Source organism: Thunnus maccoyii, chromosome 2 (genome assembly GCF_910596095.1).
Source record: "Thunnus maccoyii chromosome 2, fThuMac1.1, whole genome shotgun sequence".
Classification (NCBI taxonomy): domain Eukaryota; kingdom Metazoa; phylum Chordata; class Actinopteri; order Scombriformes; family Scombridae; genus Thunnus; species Thunnus maccoyii.
In genome coordinates, this window is record NC_056534.1 from 36,356,061 (window position 1) to 36,378,895 (window position 22,835).

Genomic DNA, 22,835 nt, shown 5'->3' on the forward strand with positions numbered 1-22,835 from the left:
TTTTTTTTTTTTGCAAAGATACAGTAGTATATCAGCATTTAATGTTACATCCTCTTGAGGAGTGTGACTTGAAGCTGAAAAACAAGTTTTTTGTGCTAGAGTACTGTGTCTGTCTGTAATACTGCAATACTGACAAACACTCACAATAAGAAAATACATTTAAATTCATATTCAGCCACCACAAAATTTAAGAGTTTGTGCCAAAACCTAATCAAATTTGTGCTGAATGTGAAAAAGAAACAAAACAAATCAGTTCTGTGAATCACTAGACTGTTTCAAGAAGCACCGGCGCCTCTCACTAATATTATAAATGCAGAATAACTGATGATTTTAAAGTAGCTGGAACCAGGGGAGTTGGAGTTTTTGCTCAAGAAGTGACTATTAATCGATTATCGAAACTTGAATTGATTAACTGATGAATCTTGCAACTTGAATGTACACCAATCTCTGTGTGTTTGTATGTTAACTTTATCTCATTGGCCGATAATCAGTTTTGCACTTACCTCATTTGTAAAATTACCCACGCTCTCATCAGATTCTTAAAAGTCTTATACAGTCAGTTTGATTGATATGAAATGTGCAGGTATGCTTGCAAATGGCATCAACCCAGTGGAGGTGCTGTATTTAAAGGTCACAATTTCAAACTTAGCCACAACTGCTTCACTGCACGTTTGATGTTGATTAAATCTGGAGGGATGAAGTGTCCTTTTATTGCTTGGTCTAGAACTTGTCTACATCAATTTGACTTGATGACAGAGTGAGCTCTGTCTCTATTTTGCAGCTTCACACTCCTGACCTAAAGGTTTTAACAACTCAGTAACTACTTTCCAAAGTTTCAGAGAGGAGAGCCTGGATTCATCTTTTTACGCTTGACAGGATGCAGCTCTGTAAGGCTAGAGGATCTCAGCCAGGAAGATGAAGCCTGGTGTTTTAAGGAGTTCTTGTTTGCTCTGGGAGTGCAGGAAGTGTGTGACAGTGAGGCAGGGCAGACTGATGGTTTATTTGTCTTTTCTTGTCTCTGCTCTCCTTCAAGGACCACTATCATTCTCACCCGCAGCGCTGAGGATGTATACGTGGTTTGTAGACTCGCACACATGGCCGTGGGGATATGCACCACCTGGACTGTGTGCTGAATTTGCACGGCGGGGCTTTTTCAATAGAGCAGATGTCGCTAGAGATTATAGCAAAAAAAAATGAAGGTAGAAGTAATGTTATTTTTTTTGCTTTCAAGCATACAATAGATCAGTGTATTCTTTATATTGGGTCGTAGACATGCGGTAGTGTCTATATGTCAGCTGTTGAAGTGAGTGTGGAAGTAATAATGCTTTAAACACTTCATCTTCCACTTATTAAACACAAGCTAGCCCATTTACAAGTGCTGTAACAGAGCCACCATATGATGTTTGACAAGCAGCATGCATTCCCACGATTCACTGAGCCGCACTCCATTATACCTACACCGCTGTGACAAAAGGCAATAAAGAAACACAAGGAGAAGTCTGTCTGGGCTGTATCTGTGTACGCACTACAATATATGAGACCTTTTCCCACCAGGTTTATTATCCCTCCCATGATTTATGTACCAAGCCTCAACGATGTGGTGTAAGAAGCCATGGGAATAAATCCATCTTTTACTATCCCGGGGTGCTAGACTGTGATCACCCAATCATGGAAAAGAGTCCAATAGACTGACTCTCCTGCTTTATCTCAGTGAGGGGAAGCACATGGAAATGGCATATATGTTCAAACGGCTCTCAACACCGTGTCAGGTAACAAGACTCTCAGTTGTGCACATGGTAGCGTATTTACAGCCTCAGCTGTGGATCCTCAGAATGTCAATTTTTCAGTTTCAGCAGAGCCCAAGGAGCCTTCCCCGAGCTGTAAACCATTCAGAGGCGATTATTTCCATTGCATCTCATCCCTTCTTACTTCTCACTGATCGCCTGTAAATCCCACACCAGGGACATCTGCGGACACGCAGACTTTGTTCAGTCTTGACTAGCTGGCACCTTTATCGGAGGATTTCCAAGCTTCTCAGCATTTCAGAGAAAATATGTGTGTGTGTGATTTAGAGATGTTGCATTTAGTTTTGTCATCATGAATGCCTGCCTGCCTGTTCTCCATTGTTCTGGAGGTGAATCCAGCATGGCCTTGGATGACACAGGAAGGAGCAGGCTGAATTAGTTTAGACTCGGACGGATGGTAGGAGGAGGACAGGTGCTACACTGCTAAGAGTGGCTCATCTGTGTGTGCGCTCCGAGAGTAGCTGGGCTGACTGGAGCTCAGCTGGGACAGATTAGTGAAGGGAATGGTTCTTATATGATAGAGAGGAAAAGAAAAAAAAGAAAAAGAAAGAGGACTGAGAGAGAGAGAGAAAGAATGAAACATAGATGGAAGAAACATAGATAGATGAAACACAGCGTGTAGGTAGAGAGAGAGAGAGAGAGAGTGGTATGAGTGGAGGCTGTAAATGATGACTTCCGTGTGTCCAGTCCGTTCCGACAGCAAAGGTGAGCCTGCAACACACGGCTGCTGAAAAATGAAACTGTGAATGGAGCAGCCGGTAATGACAGATTCCATCCAGCCTCATTCCAGCCACACCTGTGGGGGGGTGGATACTATGTGTGTGTGTGTGTGTGAAAAAGAAAAGTGTGCAGTACCTCTTATAATTTGTCAGTATAACTCTCTGTCCGTCACCGAGGAATCCATCCGGGCCTGTTTGACAGGTTGAACCATGATGAGGTGAGGTAGTCTAAATGGGTTTTTTAGGGAGAGAGAGGAGAGCCATTTGCTTGATGTATGTTGATAGTGAATTCCTGCCCTGCCAGAGCTCTGATCCGTCATTGTTTACAGAATAGGAGGATGGATGTGGGGAGGGCAGTAGGGGGTAATGGTGTGAGGTGAAGCAAAGGTAGCAAGACAGGACACTAAAGCAGAAACGGGCAGGGGAGGAGGGGGGTCTTGCCAGCCTGCAGTCCGGCCTCCGCTGACCGCTGGGAGGTCATGACCCCTGCTTCGGAGACTGCGCAGGTCTGTCGTTGTCTTTTGTCATTCTGTTATCTTTCTTTAATGCTTTTTTTTCCTTCTTTGTTATTTTTGTGCGTTTGTGGAAAAGCTGGCAGTCCTTTATTCACCAACAAGAAAGAAAATCTATTTAAAAGACATGAATCAGACTCTATATTCCCAAACATTGACTGTTTATTAAAATGTATTTTATTCAAACGCAACATAAGTCGGCCTTTTGGATGAGTAACATCTTTCAGATTTCGTCAGGTTCCAGTTTGTAAGAGACCGAGCTGGCAGACAACGGAGACTCAGGTGGTTTCAAAAAGGAGGGTTTTTATTTTACCCCAAAAAATGCAAAAAAAGGTACAAAGGGGAACATATATACTGGCTGATCAGACCATCACACAAGAGGGGTAACTGACAAATGACAAACACTACCAACTAAGCAATAAACAACAGAATCCCCCCCAAAACAGGTTAACACAACTAAATCAACTAAAGCAAAAATACCCAACTAAACATTCAGTAAAGAGAGACAAACAATATGACTAAACTTGAAATAAACAGTTCCTCCCTATGAGCTGGCAGGACTTGGTATGACCCAATTAGCCACTTCCTGTATTTAACCATTCCATGTCCTGATGCACGTCCTTTGCCCGGGCCTGGCCAGATGTCCCCCAGGAGCAGCATCCCGACACTGGTAACTCAAAAAATGAAAATTACAACAACTTAAGCTAATGACAAAAGTTAACCGAATGTGCAAATAGAAACTAATGTACTGCCAAACTGTAAAATAAAATGAGTATGATGTATGAAACAAAATCCAGTGTGTTATTTATTTGTATGTAATTAAATTAGCTAACTGAGGAAAAAATGAACTACAAATGTAAAGTATGAGTGCCAGCTGGGATACAAACTTCAACGCAGCTGTGTGGCTGCATGTGTGACCATCACACAGTTCAATAATTACAGGTTGGATTCAGGTGTCTGCTGCAAATTTCATTAAAAAAAAGTAAACAGCCCTAAACTGAGAATAATTAGAGGCTATACAGCATTGTCTGAAAGGCTCAGACTAGTGAAGAAAAAACACTGATGAATAAAATCAATAAATGAAACAAAGCTTGTTGAGAGAAAGAGAGAGAATGAAAGCGAAATGCTGTCTTAACCCACTACATCAGGTCAGGTCCTATTGGGTTTGGACTGAGAATCAGATCGTCGGTCTAGACTGATCAATAGTTCTTACAAAAAGCCCTCAGGATGACCCTTATCCCGCCTTTATCCTCTCCTTGACTAGCTCTCAAGTGTTTGCTCAACAAACACTTAAGATCCCACCAGAGCGGCGCTCAGGTCAGCTCTGAACGCTAATGTTTGCAGAAGAACTCGACATTTCAACATACCTGCCTCTCCCTCAATCTCTCATTACTGTTTTCTTCTTTCCAGTTCTCCCCTTTTACAAAAGAATGAATTTTTAAAAAAAAGACTTAATGCCTAGGAATACAACTTAACCACTTTATGAAATCACTTTTAAGTGCCTTTGAGGCTGTGTGGTGCATTTCACTGGAGAGACGCTGAAAGACAGCACTGTAAACAGATATCAAAGACATGAGAAAAACTACTATCCCCAGCTGTGACACACACACACACACACACACACACCCAAACAGAGAGAAAGTGATGAGAGAGGGGGGGGGGGGAAGCAGAGATGAGGCCAGCGGCGAAGTCATCCCCCTCGTCTTAATGAAGTCATAACCTCTTGATGTCATCGGCTTTCTGTTCCCAGACTCAGCCTGGTAATCGTAACCTTGGAAACTCTCCCTTTCTCATCCTTTTGTGTTTTCATCCTCCTTATTTTTTTCTGGTAGCTTTGAGGAAACTTCGGTTTTCTTACTTTTTTCATTTCTGGGCCAGCCACAACTGCGCCGTCCTTTTTTGATAGGAAGACAGAAGAACAGTTGTAGGTTGGTTGAAACTCCCAACAGCCCCGTTCTCTCTCTCCATCTGTCCCTCATCCCTCCATCCCTCCATCCCCTGTCGGTGCTTCCTTATAGTGATGAAGCTCATTAGCAGGCTGTCTCCGCCAGGTAGAGGGGGGCCTCCCTCCCGTGTTTATATTTAGATACTGGGATACTGCAGGTATGATGTGGTGACTTTTAATGAGGTGTGGAGCCGAGCTGTCAGTCACACACACACACAGAGAGCTAGAGAGAGAGAGACAGAGAGATAGAGGAGTGGCCACCTAGTGTAATGTTATTGCTGTCATTAGTGTTGTCTGTCATTTTCTCTGTCTGACTCATGAACTTACAACTCCTTCCTCGTGATTGAATTAGACAGTCTGGCTGGGGTTTTTTTTCCCTGGTAACACCTGTCAGCTATTTTTTATTCTCCTTTGGTTTTCAATGTATGAATGTGTTAAGAGAATGATTTCTTACAATCTGACACTCAGGTATTGATGTATCTGGTTTGGTTTACTGATGCTGTTTGTTTTATTTAATTGCCCAAAGTGGTAAAATCTTACTTAATGGGTTTATTTCACTTGTTTCCAGTGTGTCCATTTTTTTTTTAGTAGCAATAAAATGATCTTCCTTCTGATATCTTTGAAGGTATTGTCCTAAATATTCTTCAAACAAGTCAAACTAGACCTGCAAGCAGGTTAACCGCCGTCAACTCACTGAGAACATACTTACTCTACTGGAAATGTCTTTGGATGAAGAGAATTTCCCAACCCTAGGCACGCAATTTAATCAGAATCCAATATAAATGGCTTGTCAGGGCCTGTTAAGTTTTACGACCATCAACTTTGGTCAGCGGAAATTGGCAGAAGACTTTCTGTGTCGTTTGTAATTATGGTTGTTTTGGTTCTGTTGAATTATATCTCCAATTTTTGTAATGAAATAGTGCTATCAAGAATGGTTACACATTTAACACACGCGCTCGCTTTTTGTTTTCTCTCGGCCTGCCTTGCTCACACACACAGGTTAACATATTTCACTCAAACAAATGGTTCAGATTCACTAATTTGACCCCAAAAAAATAGTGAAATTGCCAGTACGTAAATTTGCCAGATAAATTGATGTGCTGGTAAAATACAACAGGCAGAATCACCTCCAAGTAGATCTGTGTGAGCTCTTTTTTATCCGTGGATGTGTGTGAACAACATAAAGCTGAACACCGTGAGTTGTATTTGAGAATATAGTGAATAGTGTTTTTTCTGGGACTCGCCTGATTTGCTGCCTACATTTGCCACAGCGTAGTGTTGCTGAAGTGCTCTCTGCCATAGGTTTTTTTTTTTCTGGGAACACTTGACTATTCAGTTTTCATAGAGAGGCCCAAAGATAATTATGAATTATTTAATTACATGGTCTTATCATCGCCAAATAATGTCTTACATATGTTCTTAAGAGATTGTACATGTGTAGTGATAAGAGTTAAAAAAAAAAAAACCCATCTGTGCTTTTTTTTCCCCATCTGTCTCCTGAGTGCTTCAAGCCGAACCAGCTCTAACTTACAAATGACGAATCACCACGTTCCATGTAATCATGACCTAATTTTGTCAGGATTTAATGACTTTTGAAATCACCCAAAGTGACGGCGTAATTATGATGTCTCTTCTCTTCCCCCAGAGCATAGTGGCCAAGTACGGCTCTCAGTTTCGGGGAAACTCTCAGCATGATGCCCTGGAGTTCCTCCTCTGGCTTTTGGACAGAGTTAATGAAGATGCCAATCCAAGCTCCAACAACAACAGCAACAGCAGCAGCAGCAAGACCAAAGCCAACGTCAAGGTGAGTCCGTTGCCCCACCAGCAGCCGCTCGTCATCACTGCTGTTGGTTTGACTGGCTTAATGGAATCAGTGAATAGACTCGAGGGTTGCTTGTGAGATAGCTACCGCTGTTGCTGCAGTAGCTTGGAATGGTTTTGATATTTGCAATCAAGCCTTCTAACAGTTTCTGCTAAAGTTGGCTGTCACTTAATGGACACAATTAGGCTGAGTACACGTTACAGATGTCCTGAACTGATTCTGAGGATCCTAGCTGGCATCGGCTAAAATAAACCCGATCAAGATGCCAAAGCTTTACTTACTGTCCTCACTTCAGCTGCGGTGCTAGTGTGGCAAAAGCTTCTCTCTTTTATTACAGCCTACAATGCCAGCATTTCACTGCATATAAAGCTCAAAATTGGAATGTGAAAAATAATTTGGAGTTCTGACACCGAGGTTGGCAAAGTACACTGCTTCGCTCCGCTCTCTCTCTTTCTCATTGGCACAGAGCGGCGTACAAAGCGTTCAGGTAGCAGCTTCTCATTGTTAGCCGGCGCTGACCGTCGCTTTCACGGGTTGAAATGACAAACGTAGCCGGTGGCGGCGAGTAACTAGATGATAGGCCGACTCAGACCTTGCAGTTGATCAGGTTTGTGTGCTCTCTGCTAGCTGTACTCTGCCACAGATCTTCTGTAACACTGCTGTCCAATAGTGGGTGAACTGAATATTTCTGTAGTGACCACAACTCTTCTCTCTAGCTAATCGCATCACATCAATTTCAGGAGTCACATTCTCAATCATTCAATCATTTAAGATGATCAATTTAATAGGTAGGACCTTCAGTGTTTAGATGAAGTAGCTTGTAGTAAACTACACCTGTCATTTCAATGTGTTCAGTTGAAGTAAATGTAAATATGGAATCTGACTCAGTATGGGCAGATACCCAATATTCTTATAAAAGACTCAGATCTGGGTCGGGGCCAAAAAAAACTTGGGCAGGACATACTTGCCAAAAACAAAGATTTAGCTGTTCAGCACGAGTTTATGAGAAGAGAGGTAGCCTCCCTCAATATTGGAGCAGAGTCAGTGCTGACTCATTAAATGTGAGTAGGTCACAGACACAATTTGACTGAGTCCTTGAGCCTTCCCAGACATCCCAATCTCTTCAAACAAATTAGATTTTTTTTTTTTTTTTTTTGTGAAGTACTTGATGATAACTTCTGAGAGCTGTAATCAATTGTATCCAATTAGAACTCGGAAAGCGGCCAAGAGGAATATATATATATAATATGCCTCCTGGTTCCAAGCTAGCATCTTCACCAAATTCAGTTTTGTGGCCATCTTTTTCATTACTGCACAAATGATTGCACAGGTAGCAGAAATAGAGATCCGCTGCTTCACATTATTGTCCATATGGCACAGTCAGATTGCACAAAAACCTGTCAAATTTAGTTTTTTTGCAAGACAGCAGAGTACCATTATGATCCAACCTCAGGTGCAGAATTGTGTGACACTGAGAGTATTGTTTTATGAGACAGAGCAGTTGCATGATGTGCTACGAAATTAAGCAGACCTCGTTATCTAAAGCTCAGTATGGTAGTAACCCCAAAGGTCTGCGAACGGAGCTCCGAGTGGAACTGCATCTGTGATAAGTCAGTGTTGCAGTTTACTAGAAACCCATTGGGCCTTGGTCTGAAATGAAACCATTGTGTGGAGTGAGTCTGTGAGAGGTAAAAGGAGAAGCTGTTGAAATGCCATTCAGCCGTTCCCCCTCTCTGTCTGTCTCTGATGTGGGTTGTTCACCTTGCAACCCTGCACTCGGAAAAGGAGCCAGGGCTGGACGTGATGCAGCGAGAGGGAGTGAAGGGCAGACACATCATGACTGAGCTGATGACGTTTTATCATGACTAGAGTCTGACATGAACACCTGCCAAGAAGCAACAGCCAATAAAATTAGTCTTTGGTGGATATATGGATTGGATTGGAGTGCAGTTTCAGTGTCAGACTTCTCGGAAACTTGCCTTGCATCACAAACATCTCTGCAGGGGACAAATACAAAGTGCAAAAATACATTACATGTAGTTGCAATGTAGGTATGCATCTTTTGTCGATTTGTCTTGATATAGAGTATGTAATGGAATATGTATGTGTGTGTGTATACATTAAATACTGGATACGAAAACCTGCTGTGATCAACACCCACTGTGAGAAACCCCTTGTGTTTAATTACGTTTGCTGAGTGTCTTTCTGTAAGAGTCTGCCTGGAATTTGGTGGCAGCGATGCTGGTCCTGCCTCCACTCTGGGCCTCACTGCGCTGCCAGCTGAGGACATCCAGTCCTGTTAGTAAATGAGTAGTATTATGAGCTGAATTGTCACTGTGCTGCCACCCAATGCCCAGCTCCCCTTCTCTGACAGGAGCACTAATAGAGGCAGCCTTTATGCTACATAAACAGCTTAGGGCCGTGGCTCTCATTAGGCCGCCAGTGAATCATGATACGATAAAGCCAGCTTTCCTCACACTGCTATGAGGCAGAGAAGAGAAAAAAAATCTTCATGTCTGTTTTTTCTAAAAATGAAACGCTCGTCCCCTTTCCTGTGAATTGATTTCATTCAGGTTGCACAGTGCTCTCATGCTTCTATCGCTGATAATGTGGAACTCCAGTTTTGGAGATTGCAGTCTCCTTTAAAATTTGGTGACCTGGTGATCTGTGTACAAAACATTTTCAGAAACAGTTGGATGAAAACACACATAAAGTAATGTGCACATTCACACACATGTAAACCACCCAGTCTTCTTTATGTTTTGTCATGCATGTCTCAAAGCTGTAAATTATATCTATATCTCCTCCTTAGTTCAGACTTTTAACATGAAGTTTTATTATAACAACGCACCAGCAGAAACAACAAATTCCTGACACCGATTATACAAGTTTATAGCCTGATATAAACTGGTATAATCATCCCAATGGTGTATTATGCCCCTTTCATACAGCTCAGTCTGAAGTGCAGCTTCATGCGCTTCACTAATAAACCATAGAAATACACCGAATAATCACCAAATACAAGTTAAGTTTCACTTTCACCTCTCCATCCAAAGACACCACAGATCCATACTCACAACCTTTACAAGTCAGATGAGGATTGAAGTGTCCTCGGCAGTATAGAAGGACAACAGATGGGTGATTTGAGCAGATGAGGGGAAAAGGAGACAGGAAAGTGACTTTGATTGCTTTGTCCGTCACAAGATCCTGGGAAACAGGCACAGAGGACACAGATACAGGTCATGCTGAGCTGACAGAAACTTCACAGTGTCAACATTCCTCCTGTCAATTTCACACACGTTTAGTGAACGACCAACAGTTCATCCTCACTCTTCTCCTGACCTGCCCTCATACACTTCTGATTGTTTCAGATTTCATCGACTTAACCGAGTTGAAATTTTGTAACAGACTAAAACTGCTGAATCTACTTTCTAAACATAGAATACTGTGTTCAGTCTATCAGTTTATGTCAGTTTATAAAGTTTACTTTAATAGCATGTCTGTCAGAAGCTTACATGCATAACAACTTATTTAATCTCAGGAGAACACCTATTTTCATCATGGTAACTACTTTTTTCCCCCCCATGCAACCTGTGCATTACCTGGCTCTTTCTCACATCTTTTGACAGCCTTCTGATGTTGTGACATTTCGGTGATCTCATTATTATTCCACCTCTTACTGGAGATGTGTTGATATTCCCAAGAAACAAGTGTCACGAGTTCTACTTTTGTTTTTTAAAGTACATTTTTGATTCACAGTTTCACTCTGTTTAAGGCTATACATTGATTTTTTTTTTTTGCAAATGTTGGTGACACATGCAGTTAATTCCAACTGGATTTAAACACAGTCTGAATATATTTCGATATATATTTATGTCTGTGTAGGTCTTTTAGAGACTGGTGACCAGTTTAGGCTATACCCTGTCTTTCAACCGATGCTGGGATAGACTCCAGCCCCCGCCACAAGCCTGGACAAGATAAGCGGTTTAGAGAATGGATGGATGGATTTATTGATTTATTTGAATTCCCATTAGCTAGACTCAAAGAGACAGCGGGTCTCTGTGGATCCCTTCACATAGATTAATATTCTAGAGGTTTTTCTAATTTTCTGTGTCTGTAAGTGGGGGATGAGGGCAAAAACTTTAAAACACTGTTGTACTCTATGTAGTATACTGCAGTAAAAACTTACTACATCCTCCAAAATGACCTGTCGAACTATCAACAACAGCTCCGCATTTGAAGCTCCACAAAGGAGGCTTTATATATTTCAATTGCACATGCGGACAATCTCATGTTTGTGTTGCACACCTGCTGTGCGAGCAGTGTCACCAGTCCTGCAGCTTCACCCAAGTAACATTATGTAACACAAGACTGTGAACACACACAAAGGCAGCTCAGTAATGTTAATCCTCTCTCCAACGGGACCTCGTCAAACTCGCTTGGTCGCCCTCTCGCTTCACTGGCACCACATCAGCGGCATTCTTTAGCAGCTAAAAGAGGACCGTAGCGAAGTCACGGCTTTGTGCACAATAGCATCTCAAAGTTGTTGTTTTTTTTCAGTGGTGCAATAGGTAATGAAATATGTCAGAAAAACATCTTGACTTTTGTTTAGCAAGCGCTGAAAAGATCAGATCGGTGTCATCTCCGTTGGCTCAAATGTTACCAAACTGGCAACATTTATCTCGTAGTACGTGTTTGAAAAGAGAAAGTAATAGCTGTTGCTACAAGTGGGAGAGACTTTTTTCTTGACCGGGTGTTTTAGTTTGGAACATATCTGCGGCTGCCTATGAGCTATGGCAGATATCATGATATTAAAGGTCAGAATCACACTCAGAAGTGGTGCATTATGTTCTACCCTGAGGCGTCAGCAGTTCTCAAAACATGAGGAAAGGCTAAACAATCCTGATATCTCTGGTGAGAAAAACGTCTCAAGCCAACAAACTAATGCTTTGAATTATCAGAGTGGCATAAATCTCCCAGTGTTCATAGAGTGAGCACATGGAGCGCAGCTACATTTAGCCTCAGGCGCACCATGAGTTGGATTTAGAGTGAGTGCATTTAAAAACTCATCCGTCTCACCCCTATGGACAGTAGTGGGATAGGAGGTTCCCCAATGCAACACCAGTGCCAAAGCATTATGTATGCATTATTCCATTTTAAATGTCGATAGCGGTCGGCCTCTCTGCCCCAGGAGGGTTAACTGTGGAGGGAGGGGGATAAAAATCCCCTGGCCCCAGAGCCAGCTGCGTAGACTCTGAAATCAGGTCAGTGGATGCGGTGAAGTGAGCGAGCCCCCTTATCGACAGGGACGGAAATAGTGAGTTTGATAGCTCTCCGTGCGAGTTTTGGCTCGTGTTCTCCGGGGGGGGGGGGGGGCAGAGAGCAAATGTGGATGAATTAGATGAATCAGCTGACAGGTAGGGTGACAGGAAGAGCTTGATAGGTCCTTGATCTGGTGCCTCCCTTTTCTGTCTCAGCCATCAGGGCATCGATGCTCTGATAGCACATCCATCTCCTCGGTTTAAGTCAGAAACATCAGTGTCAGGAATGAGATGTGTTTTGTGTAAAAAAAAAAAAAAAAAAAAAGTTTGGAACACTTCTTTAAAAAAATACAGACAGGATGAAGAAATAACAGGCGGCCGGTGCTTTACAGTGAACATTGAACGATGAAGAGGCGTTATGACACAACATAAAGCAGAAATTCTGCTCTAAAATCACATTTGATGACTGTGAATCAAAGCTAATGTCATTAACACACTATTGGAGAGAGAGAATGCAAATGTTTAATTTATATTTACAGCTTTTTTTTACGTCATTTAATTATTTATGAAACTGTAAATATTGCAGAGAATTTAATTGTGGAGAGAGAGAGAGAGCCAACAAGCAATTGTTAATATTTCACGCATAGATTCAGAACATTTATGAGGTTTTTAAAAAGTGAACTGAGAATTGGACACATCCATTCATAAAAAGCCTTTATTTCACAGTCTGTCTGTGCTGTTTGCTCTCACCTGTCGCCAGTCTGTCTTCTACTGTGGCTTTTTCTTTAATTAATGTATTTTGCACTGTGTCTATTTGCTTTTTTTTTTTTTAATGTCTGTGTACTGTTTGCTCCTGCTTTGCTTGTTTCAATTAGTGCCTAATAATCCAGCACAATGTTGTCTTTTCAAGTGCATATTAACATTAATATTTCCCATTTCGTTGCTTTGATTGCCTCGTGTTATGTGCTTCTGTGTTCCGTGTTTTAATTTGCATTTGACAATGTACAGAAGTATATCGACCTCCTTCTGTTCTTTTTTTAGGAACTACAGATGAAAAATAGCATTTAGGCTAAGTTTGGTGCATTTACAACAATGTTTGTTAATGTGCCCTGTGAAATAAATCAAACCTGCTGTAAATCAGCCTCAGCGATCTTCAAAACGTGCAGTCAACCACAAGAAAACAACTGACCCCGACTCCTTCACGTGCCACATGCTGTTGTATTCACAGGGACATGCACAAATTCAGAAGGATGATGCTGACCCAAGATTCATGTAGCAGAAAACATCATTTTTTTTGGAGGAGCATCTAATTCATGATATGAAATAAAGAGTGCAAAGAGTGAGCAAATCATTGATTTATTTTTTAAAAAAGTGAGATGATTCTGCCTGGCGTTCGTGTCGTTCTGTTGTTACGCCTTTAGTTGTCCTCCTCACCCCTCACCGCTCAGCTCTCAGCTCTCGTCCTCCTCCTCTCTATCTTACACAGGTTTACATCAAAGCAGGGGAACCCCTCCCACAGCCGCCACCCCACACTCGACCAGCAGCCCGATTTTAACAGCAAGTGACATTTCTGAGATGCCACAAATTCCTCCTTAGAGAGAGAATGAGAGAGAGAGCCCAAGTCTTTCTGTTTGATGTGTTTTTCAAAGAGGGCTACTGTTGCAGAAAAGGGGGGAAATGTTTGATATTATAAAAATAAATCATAAATCATGTTTTCTTTAACCTCCATGCTCATTTCAGTACTTTAATACATGACTTACACGTGTGTGTGCAGCACCAGTCAAAAGTTTGGACACACCTTCTCTGAATGAGAAAGTCTTTTAAAAACTTTTGACTGGTTCTGTGCTGTATATATAATGTCAGATGTCAGTGTAAAGGAGCGATTCTGAGAGTTTTTTTATATTTTATCACTGTGAAACAGCCTGGACAGAGTGGATGAGGTCATCCGATTCCTCTGTGCTAACCTACCCCTCTAATAGGATTTACACAAGAGTGGGGGGGGAAAGAAACTTTTGGCGAAAACCTCAGCTCTCTAAAATATTTCTCAACATACATTTCTGCCTTCTCTTTCTTGCCATGGCTTCATCCATAATTCACCGTTCAAGTGTCTTTTTTAAGCCTCTTTCCTGACGTAATGTCTCGATCTATCGGCTAGTGAGGGATGAATGACTGAATAGGCCTCCTCATCCCTGTCACTCCCTCTGCCCCCTCCGAACCCTGCAACCCTGTTAGACTTCTGTACGGATGAAACGTGGATTCTTCGGTGGGCTTTGTGCCGCTGTGTGTGAAACAAAGTTGTTGACTTTGCATTATGTTGGACTCTGACAGCCCGTTGGTTTTCCTTTCTGTCACCTCTGAAACTCTGCCTGTAAGTTGTAAAAACAAAAGAGTCCTGCTTGCTTGGAAACAAATTTTTGCCACACTGTCTTATGTCTTTAATAGACAAGAATGAAATAAAATGAAAATAAATGGACAAAGGTATAAGATATAAAGTGACAGAGAGCAAGAGGGACTGAAGAGAAGTATGTCTGTCTTCATCTAGTGACGTATACTCTACAACATGAGGGGTGAAACGTCGCTCTGTCTTTTCACTGTATCTCACTCAAGAAACATCTGTTAGAATACAATATGAGAACAAGTGTGAGAACCCAGAAAGGAAACAAGGAAAGAAGAAAGGTCAGATGACACTATTATATTCATTTTTGAGAGTTGTAATGGAGGGAAGTTGGGATTTCCTGTGAACGGTTGTTCAGAGGTGAGAAGAGAGATCATGACAGTAGAGAAAGTGTGTGTTTGTGCCTTTTGCAACTACACACACTATATCTGCTGCTCAGTTCTCACAGATGTAAGTCTGAAAACAAGAAGCATCAGAATCTATTTAAGCTGAGTCAAAACTTTATGACAACTATTAAAATTAAACTAGTGGACAAAGATTAAGCGTGATATTTCAACTGTCTGGGGAAAGTTGGGAAAGATTTTCCATTTCTTTAGTTATGGTCCATGTTGTGTCCACACTGATTTATAACAAACCAAGAATTCTAAACATGAAATAACACCGACCAGCATCATCAGCGCTAAGTGGACTAAAATCTGAAAATCACTTCTAGAGACTTAACTGCCTTTAATGTGTCAGTTTATATTCTCTGGTGTGACGGAGAGCTCACAAAATAGTAGAGTAAAAGTAACTGGACCTCATCTGTCATAAATAATGAGGAGACAGGGGTTGGAAACGCACCAAAGTTTGTTTAAACTGCACCAAACATTATGAGTGCAAGCTCATTTATTTCTGGCCTTGCAAGACCACTATAGTGTCGTAATGGCTTTGCCAGACTCCTGCCAGGGGGAGTCCCAGCCTCCTCATCCATAAAACTGATCTTCTCCTACAATCCCATAATGCACATCAGGTTCAGAATCAACTGGGAACATAATAAAGCAACTTTAATTAAATCGAAACCATTACACAACTGAAAAACAACCCATCTCTATTAGGAACAGTGTTGACTGTCACGCGAATGACTGCTAAAAGTCTGGATGGACCTGTTTGGTGCTGCAGCAAAACCACATAGTAGAAATATAGTAAATCATGTATGACATTTCTACGCAGCGAACTGAGTCACATAGAGGCAAGTAGAAACCGGAGCTTCGAGCCGAGGGATCTGAAGCAGGGACCCCCCACCCGGCCGGCCGTGGAGCAGCCCAACAGAGGAGCGCTGTGACTGAAATGCCAACGCTGCGGGAGGATATGAAAAATTAAAAATGTCATCTCAGGGGGCAAAACATTTGCACATAGAGGGTTAGACACAGAGGAGATCCATAAGTGGCAGCAACATTAGCTCAGTGATTGATTCATGCTCAGGAGATGGCAGCAGGTACACTTCCTTCACGTCCTCACGGTGTCCTTCCTGTGTGTGTGTGTGTGTATGTGTGTGTGTGTGTGTGTGTGTGTGTGTGTGTGTGACAGCGGGTGGAAGAGTTTTCAGGATGAGCTTTTAAAAACCTCTCTTGCATTTCTGACAAGAGAGGACAGAGATGCTTTCGCTTGCTCTTTTCTTTTTAGTCATATTTTTCCATCTTACTTTCCCTCTTAGCAAGCAGCGATCCTCTTTTAGGTCAGGAATGTGTGTGTTTTTTTTTTAATCCTGTTTCTCCATATTCCCTGCACACACACACACACGCATTCGGTAAAAGTACAGTAACTCAAGGTGGACACTTCCACCAAACGTACAGGTGGACATTTACTGTAAAAGGCTTTTAATGGATCCTACTACGGGAATGAAATATTCACTGCATTTCTTGGGAAACATTTAATTAAATACATGAATATTTCAAAGGATGTCCTTCTTTAAATAGTTCAGGAACATCTGAGAGATAGACTTCTGTCCATGCTGAGAGAGAACGAGAGAGAGAGAGAGAGAGAGAGAGAGCAAGGAAAGTGAAAGACGGACTGAAAGAAAGGCAGTGCAGTGGAGGGGGTTCGGTAGAGAGGTTCCTCTAATGAATATTGGGGTGAATTAAGGACTTAAGGGAAGTTAATGGAAGTCAGACTTGTACTGTAAATGCGTCCATATTCAGCTCTTACATCCTGAGTGTAAAATAGGAGCCTTTTCAGAAAGAGCTCTCTGCAAATGTTGAATTAAATGACCGTCGTATTCTATTTTTATATCCTTTTTATTAGGACCATATTTAGAGAGGTGCAATCAAGTTTTAGGTCTCTCAGTGGATAAGGAAAGGCATGTAAATGATAAGATGTCAAGATGGGGGGGATAAAAAGCACTCCACTTTCTGTCACAGCAACACACACACACACACACACACACACACACACACACACAATGTATAATGTAATATAATGTAATCCAACATAGTCACGCAGCCTTTACAATACAAGCTTTTAAGACTGGAAGTAATTTGTTCTCTTGAGACCGGAGATGATTTTTTTTTTTGCATCACAAGTAACTGTTAATTACATAAAATAATTTAGAAGAAGTCAGTCATTGCAAATGTGTAAGCATTTACATAAACAATGCACTTTTCTGTCTGTCATCTCCCAAGATATTTAAGATACATTATCGTCCCCTTAGGGAAGTTTTTCTTGGGCTTATGCATGACTGCATCATAAAGCATTTATCTCCAGACACACTTCGCAGCATCTTTACAATCACTCACACATAAAAGATAAAAAAGATAATAACCAGTAGAGTAAAGTAATACCTAACATAGTAAGTCATTTCTAACATTCCTGTTGTTGTTTTATGATGAGATAGACTGGATGAAAGGTGTTGAATTAGCGCTGTGGATGGTTTAGCAGTAATTAATGCAGAGAAACAGATACCTGGGGGCTATTAGTTGCTCACATTGTCACCTTGGAGTAAGTCTGACAGGCAGGCAGTGAGGAAAAAAAAAAACCACAATCTGCCTCGAATCCTCAGAGGCATCGCTGTAACATTTTCACACTCATTATCGTCTTCTGTGTGATCAGTGTGTGTTATCAAGAACTGGTCCTGCTGGTGCACTGGAAACTGAAAGGAGATGCATGCTTCTTTTTTTTTTTGTGTGTGTGTGTGTGTGTCTTATTCAAGTAAACAAAGTCTCTCCTGCAGGTCTTTTGTTCAGAGTCATTTGCACCACACCTACATTTGCAAGCGTTTCTTCCTTATATGGTTGTGACTTCCTGGTGCCCGTAGGCTCGTGGAACAGGACTGATAGCTGCAATGCAGTCTGACCTGTTTCTGTCACCTGTTCTCCATTGTTCATTATCGTCCTCAGTGGCCTGAACTAAAAAGAAAATATTTACATCTTATTCAAACCTCAAGTCATTTAGTTTCATATTCAGACGAAAAGCCTTTTATTCTGGATTAATAGGAAAAGAGAGCTTCGCTTGTTCGCATCATTTTTCTAAAGAATTGTGCAGAGAAAATGAAAATGAAAGTATCATGTTAGCTCTGAGAAAAAATGCACTCCATTCATGACACATGTCAAAAGCAGATTGATGTGCACCAGGAAAAAACAAAATTCAAATTTTGATATTTAGTCTCAGATTTATCAGCGCGTCATTTGCAGCGCGGTCCTCTGTGTGGGTGTGTGTGCGTTTTCCCTTCGGTTTTACTGATTATATGTTAATGAGCCAGTGTGGCAGATTTAGCAGAAGGATAAAGGGTTTAAAAAATGGATGCAGACCTTGTGCTTCCCAAAACAGAAGCCCATTAAACAGTACCGGCAACATTATTACTTAATCATATGCCTCATGCAAGGCCAAGGAACAAAGACACCTTCTACATTTCATAAAGTTTAAAGTGGTCAGACTATATAATAACACTTTGAAGGGAGCTTTCAAGGGTGTTTGTGTGTGAGAGAGAGAGAGAGAAATGTGTGTGTGTGTTTTTTCACATCTCTCAAGAGTTTTATGTGATGTAATTTATACCAGTGGAGCTCAGTTTATTGAACTAATAATCACTTTGATGACTCCTCTTGCCAGGTTTTAATTAATTCTGTCAGCAAAATCAACCGAACGCAGACCTGATTCCTCCGCTAATGTGTGTTGTGGAACGTTCTTCTTTCTAACATCTCTGATGAGACTTTATGAAGACATCAGCCGGTCTTATGTATGATCACATTTCACTTTAAGTTCTCAGCTTGTCTTTTGGCATGAGATCCCTCGCTGTTTTTCTCTGAATGCCAAAAACAGGTCAACAATGCCGCTTTTTCCAGCCTCTGGCATCAGCTATCCCAAAACTCAGCTCCTATTAAAGCGAGTTCAAACACCCTTATAGGAGCCATCCTTTTTAAAAGCTAATGAATTCTCTCCCCTTCATCTCGATGACTTGTGTCAGTTGGTTTATTTCTCTAGATCAATATTTGCCTAAGAATAAACACTTCCAGTGTGCAGATGAGAGACACAGAGTGAGAGAGATGGCTCCAGCCTCTGCTGCCAAGCCAGATTTGGCACTCAGAGCTCTGCCAGGGGCTCTTGTCTGAGGCTGCTTATTTTCTGTTCTCCCTTTGTTTTGGCCCGGCTGGCATCTCCATAGTAACAGCCATAGAGTGGCGAGTCTGGCTGCACTCGGTACTGTATGAAATGTAGTGATAGGGAGAGGGCCTAAGAAGAGAGAGAAAGGTAGAGTGATGGTATTTGATTTTGGTCTTTACAACCAGAGCAATCAGTCGACTTGGACACGGTTTTTGGAAAAGGGGCGGTGGAGAAGGGGTTATGATGGCTGGAAGAGTGCGGAGGAAAGCAGCGGGGCAGAGGTTGAGAGGGAGGGGGGGGGGGGTTAAAAATGCCTGTGGTTTCCACTGTTATCTCCCAGACTGCCTTGTTACCGTAAGCCAGCTTTGAATAGGCCGAATTAGCAGCAGCCATCCGGAGCTGAAAGAATTGGGGTGAGTCAGCCGGTTTACTGCACGGACAGCGTTTCTTTCATTCCTCCCCTTCTCTGGACTGCTGCGTGCCCCGTGCTCCCTCTCTGAGCCAGTCTCTGCGTGGCTCTGTCAGAGTCTCTCTCTCTCTGCATATCTCACTCTCTCCTCTTTCATTCTCCAAATGATAAAAGTCCTGCTCGGCTTTATGCTGTTTCAACAAGCTATAAAGGGTTTATTTCATTCTTTTACTTTCTGTAAAACTAAACATGATCATGGAGTTTTGTGTTGATAATCTAATCTAAGAGTTCATCAGTTTGAAGAAGAAACAGTGACATCAATTGATTAATCTATCAACATTTCAACATTATATCAAAATGTATTGCCAGCTATTTTTATGATTACTACTTGTCTATTGTGAGAAAAAAAGTTGTTAATAAAGCACAAATGCCAAATATTTGTTGGTTCCTGCTTCTCAAATGTGACAATTTACAGCTTTTCTGCATCACATCATTGTAAATGGAATATCTTTTGGACAGAAAATACAATCTGAAGAAGTCACCTTGGGCTCAAGGACATGATGATGTGATGGCCAATTTTTAAAAATATTTTTGTGACATTTTATTATGTAAAAAAGGGGAAGTTATTTCTATTAAATCTGATAAATCTGGCAAGGTACAGCTGAGCCTGAAGAAATACAGCTGATGCTGATGGATGTTCAGCTAAACAATGTACGACTGAGCCTGACAAGCTGAGTCTGAAAGTGCTAAAATATCCACCACACAGAGGATGAATCCTCTCCATGTAGATGGTAAAACAACATTTCCTCTGGCGCCATCATCAGGCCAAGCTTTTTTTTTTGCCCCACTAGTGTATTACAGCCTCTTAGGGGGGCATGATTAGCATGGCTATGCACTTTAAGTCTTGTTAAGTAATTAAATGAACATTTTCCTTAACGTCGTCCCTGTCACGCTGCTCGCCTCTCGCTGCGCTCGGCATTTAAATTCTTCTCTTATCTCTCTGTCCTTTAGAATATTTCTTCCTCTGTCCTCATAATTTTTTTGCCGTCGTTCTTTTCAGTTCCTGTTTGTGTTCCTCCATCACTTTCTTCCTCCACCTCTCCTCGTTGACCTCTGTTCAACCTCTGCCATGTTGCCTCTCCACACTGTTAATGCGGGAAAAGATTAAAAGACTTTCAGCACAGCGTGATTTGTTATAAGAAGCTGTTTAATTAGAAAGCTGAAATGAACAAATCTCCGGTCCTCAGACAGTGTTGACAAACTCTCAGGTGTGAGACACACATGCCCTCTTCTATTAAAACTTGGCCCGTATCGATAGAACCGCCGTCTGAACGCTCCGGTGGCGGACTCTCTCGGTTGTCTCCTGAAGCATCCAACAGCTCTGTCAACATTGGCTCGCTTAATTCGCACACTCAGTGGGGGAGACATCATCTCGTCCTGCAGGAGACCACAAACATCAAGCTGATACCAGCAGCTGAGAGCGTGAGCTACTTCAGCTACTTCAGAAAAGTTACCTAGCACACACAGATTCACTCGTCCCTGTGAGTATTTTGTCTCACTGCAAAAGGAACTTGTTTACTACAAACTGCAGCATCTCCTTGAGACGTGACAAATATCAAATCTACAGTTTAAAGCTGTCTTATTTCTTGAAACAATCCTTTGTACAGATGTACAGATGTAGTAGAAGCAAAATATACATAAAGCGTCAAAAGTAAATTATGCAGACCACTCCCTTACATGTAAGCTGTATTTTAATGTTTTAGCTGGTTGAGCTGAAGCAAATTTAAACTACTTTGTGTAAAATGTTTTGATGCATTGTTATAGGATGAAGATGACATATTTTGTGTGAAAATGTTTCATCTGCAAAGTAACTTGTAATTATAGCCGTCAAATAAATGTAGTGAAGTAAAAAGCACATTTATCTTTAGAATATAGTAGAAGTAAAATATAAAGTAGTGTAAAATGGAAATACTCAAGCACTTAAGGACAGTACTTGAGTAAATGTTACTTAAACTTATCAGTTAAAAAAAAAAGCATTGTTATAGTCATGTTGTTGATTATAAATCTAAATGCGTGAACGTTGCTTTCAGGTGTCGTCACACTAACTTGAAAACCAAATCAGTTTGTAGAAATGTGGAACCATTCTGTAGATGTTGTATCCAAGAGTTTGGGTGGACAACTCAGACTCATGTTTTGTTTTGTGAAGCAGTCACTGCTGCCTTTGGCTCAGCACGGAGCTCCATTTCACAGGTTTTATCAAGAAAACTTCACCAGTCGTCCGTCATTTGAGCCAGGGGGTATGGCTGTGTGAGATTACGTGTCTGGTTGCTCTGGCTGAATTTGGCACTTATGTATCACAATGCTTTGCTTCACTGTGGTGAAAACACATTTGGGAGAGCCATGGCAGCATCTCAAATTCATCCCCACAACTGTTGCAGCATCTCTTCTGCTCTCTTGTCACACTTTTGCTTTGTCACCTCAGTGAGTGTCGTCACTCTTGCTTCGTGACCACGAGCCGAAGGCCGTTTAATACGGTCTTTTTTGCGAGAAATAGATGCAGTTATGACTCTGCCTGAATACACACGTGGAGCTCCGTGCCTTTGTTTGTGATGGAGAAAGTGAGCACAGTTGTGTAGGTGCATGTGTGTGTGTTAATAGGTGACAATGTGTGTGCATCGGAGTGTGCTCGTGTATGTGTGAGCAAGCGTTTTTCTGAGCGCGTAGGGATGACTCAGAGCCGTTGCTGGCAGCTAAGGTGAATGTGTTAAGCCCCTCGGGCTAGCCAGTTGATTAGAAATGTGGTTTGAGACGATAACTGAATCAGCGTCTTTCCTCGGTCCGACACCATTTATTTTTTAGAGATTATTTTTAGTCAATAAAAGGCGTTTTTCTCCCCAACAGCAGCTTTGGTCATTCAGCACATTGACACAGTAGCATTATTATTAAAAAATACATTTCTTTATTGTTATTTTACAAAAGTGCCTTCAGGTTACTTCAGCTCCAGTGAAGAGCTACTACCTTCCAGATGCCAGCTGACAGTTAAATTTGACGTTTGTCAGTGTTATGTATTGAAATATTGATTCACAGACACTAAGAATAAAAGCAACACTCTGAAGCGGCTTCAAAGTAGGCCTACAGGATTGAAGAGAGTAAAAGCATACAGTATGTTAAAGCCAGGCAAAGTCAAACTTTTGATTTATCAAACACTCACACACTTGAAAGGTGTAAAAAGGTTTGTGGTTTCCTTCTTCACAGAGAGGAGAGACAAGAGGACAGAGGCTGTAGTCAGTTTGGGCTACGGGTGGATTTAATGGATTTCATTGGTGATTGTTTCAGTAGTAGAGCCGCAACAATTAATGGATTAATCAATCAGGCGATCCTCCGAAAATGAATTG

At 41.5% G+C, this 22,835-nt stretch overlaps 1 protein-coding gene across 2 annotated transcripts in view; it reads left to right on the forward strand.

The window, feature by feature from the left end:
• Nucleotides 1–22,835, forward strand: part of usp43a (ubiquitin specific peptidase 43a) — a 100,377-nt gene that overhangs the window by 3,501 nt on the left and 74,041 nt on the right. Inside the window, exons 1-2 of one of the 2 annotated variants that reach the window (XM_042396559.1) lie at nt 3,604–3,706; nt 6,627–6,785. In XM_042396559.1, coding sequence (XP_042252493.1) covers nt 3,677–3,706; nt 6,627–6,785 — 189 coding nt within the window. In that variant the 5' untranslated portion in view covers nt 3,604–3,676. Of the gene's footprint in view, nt 1–3,603; nt 3,707–6,626; nt 6,786–22,835 lie in introns of those variants that run through there. The other variant, XM_042396552.1, reaches the window with a different exon arrangement.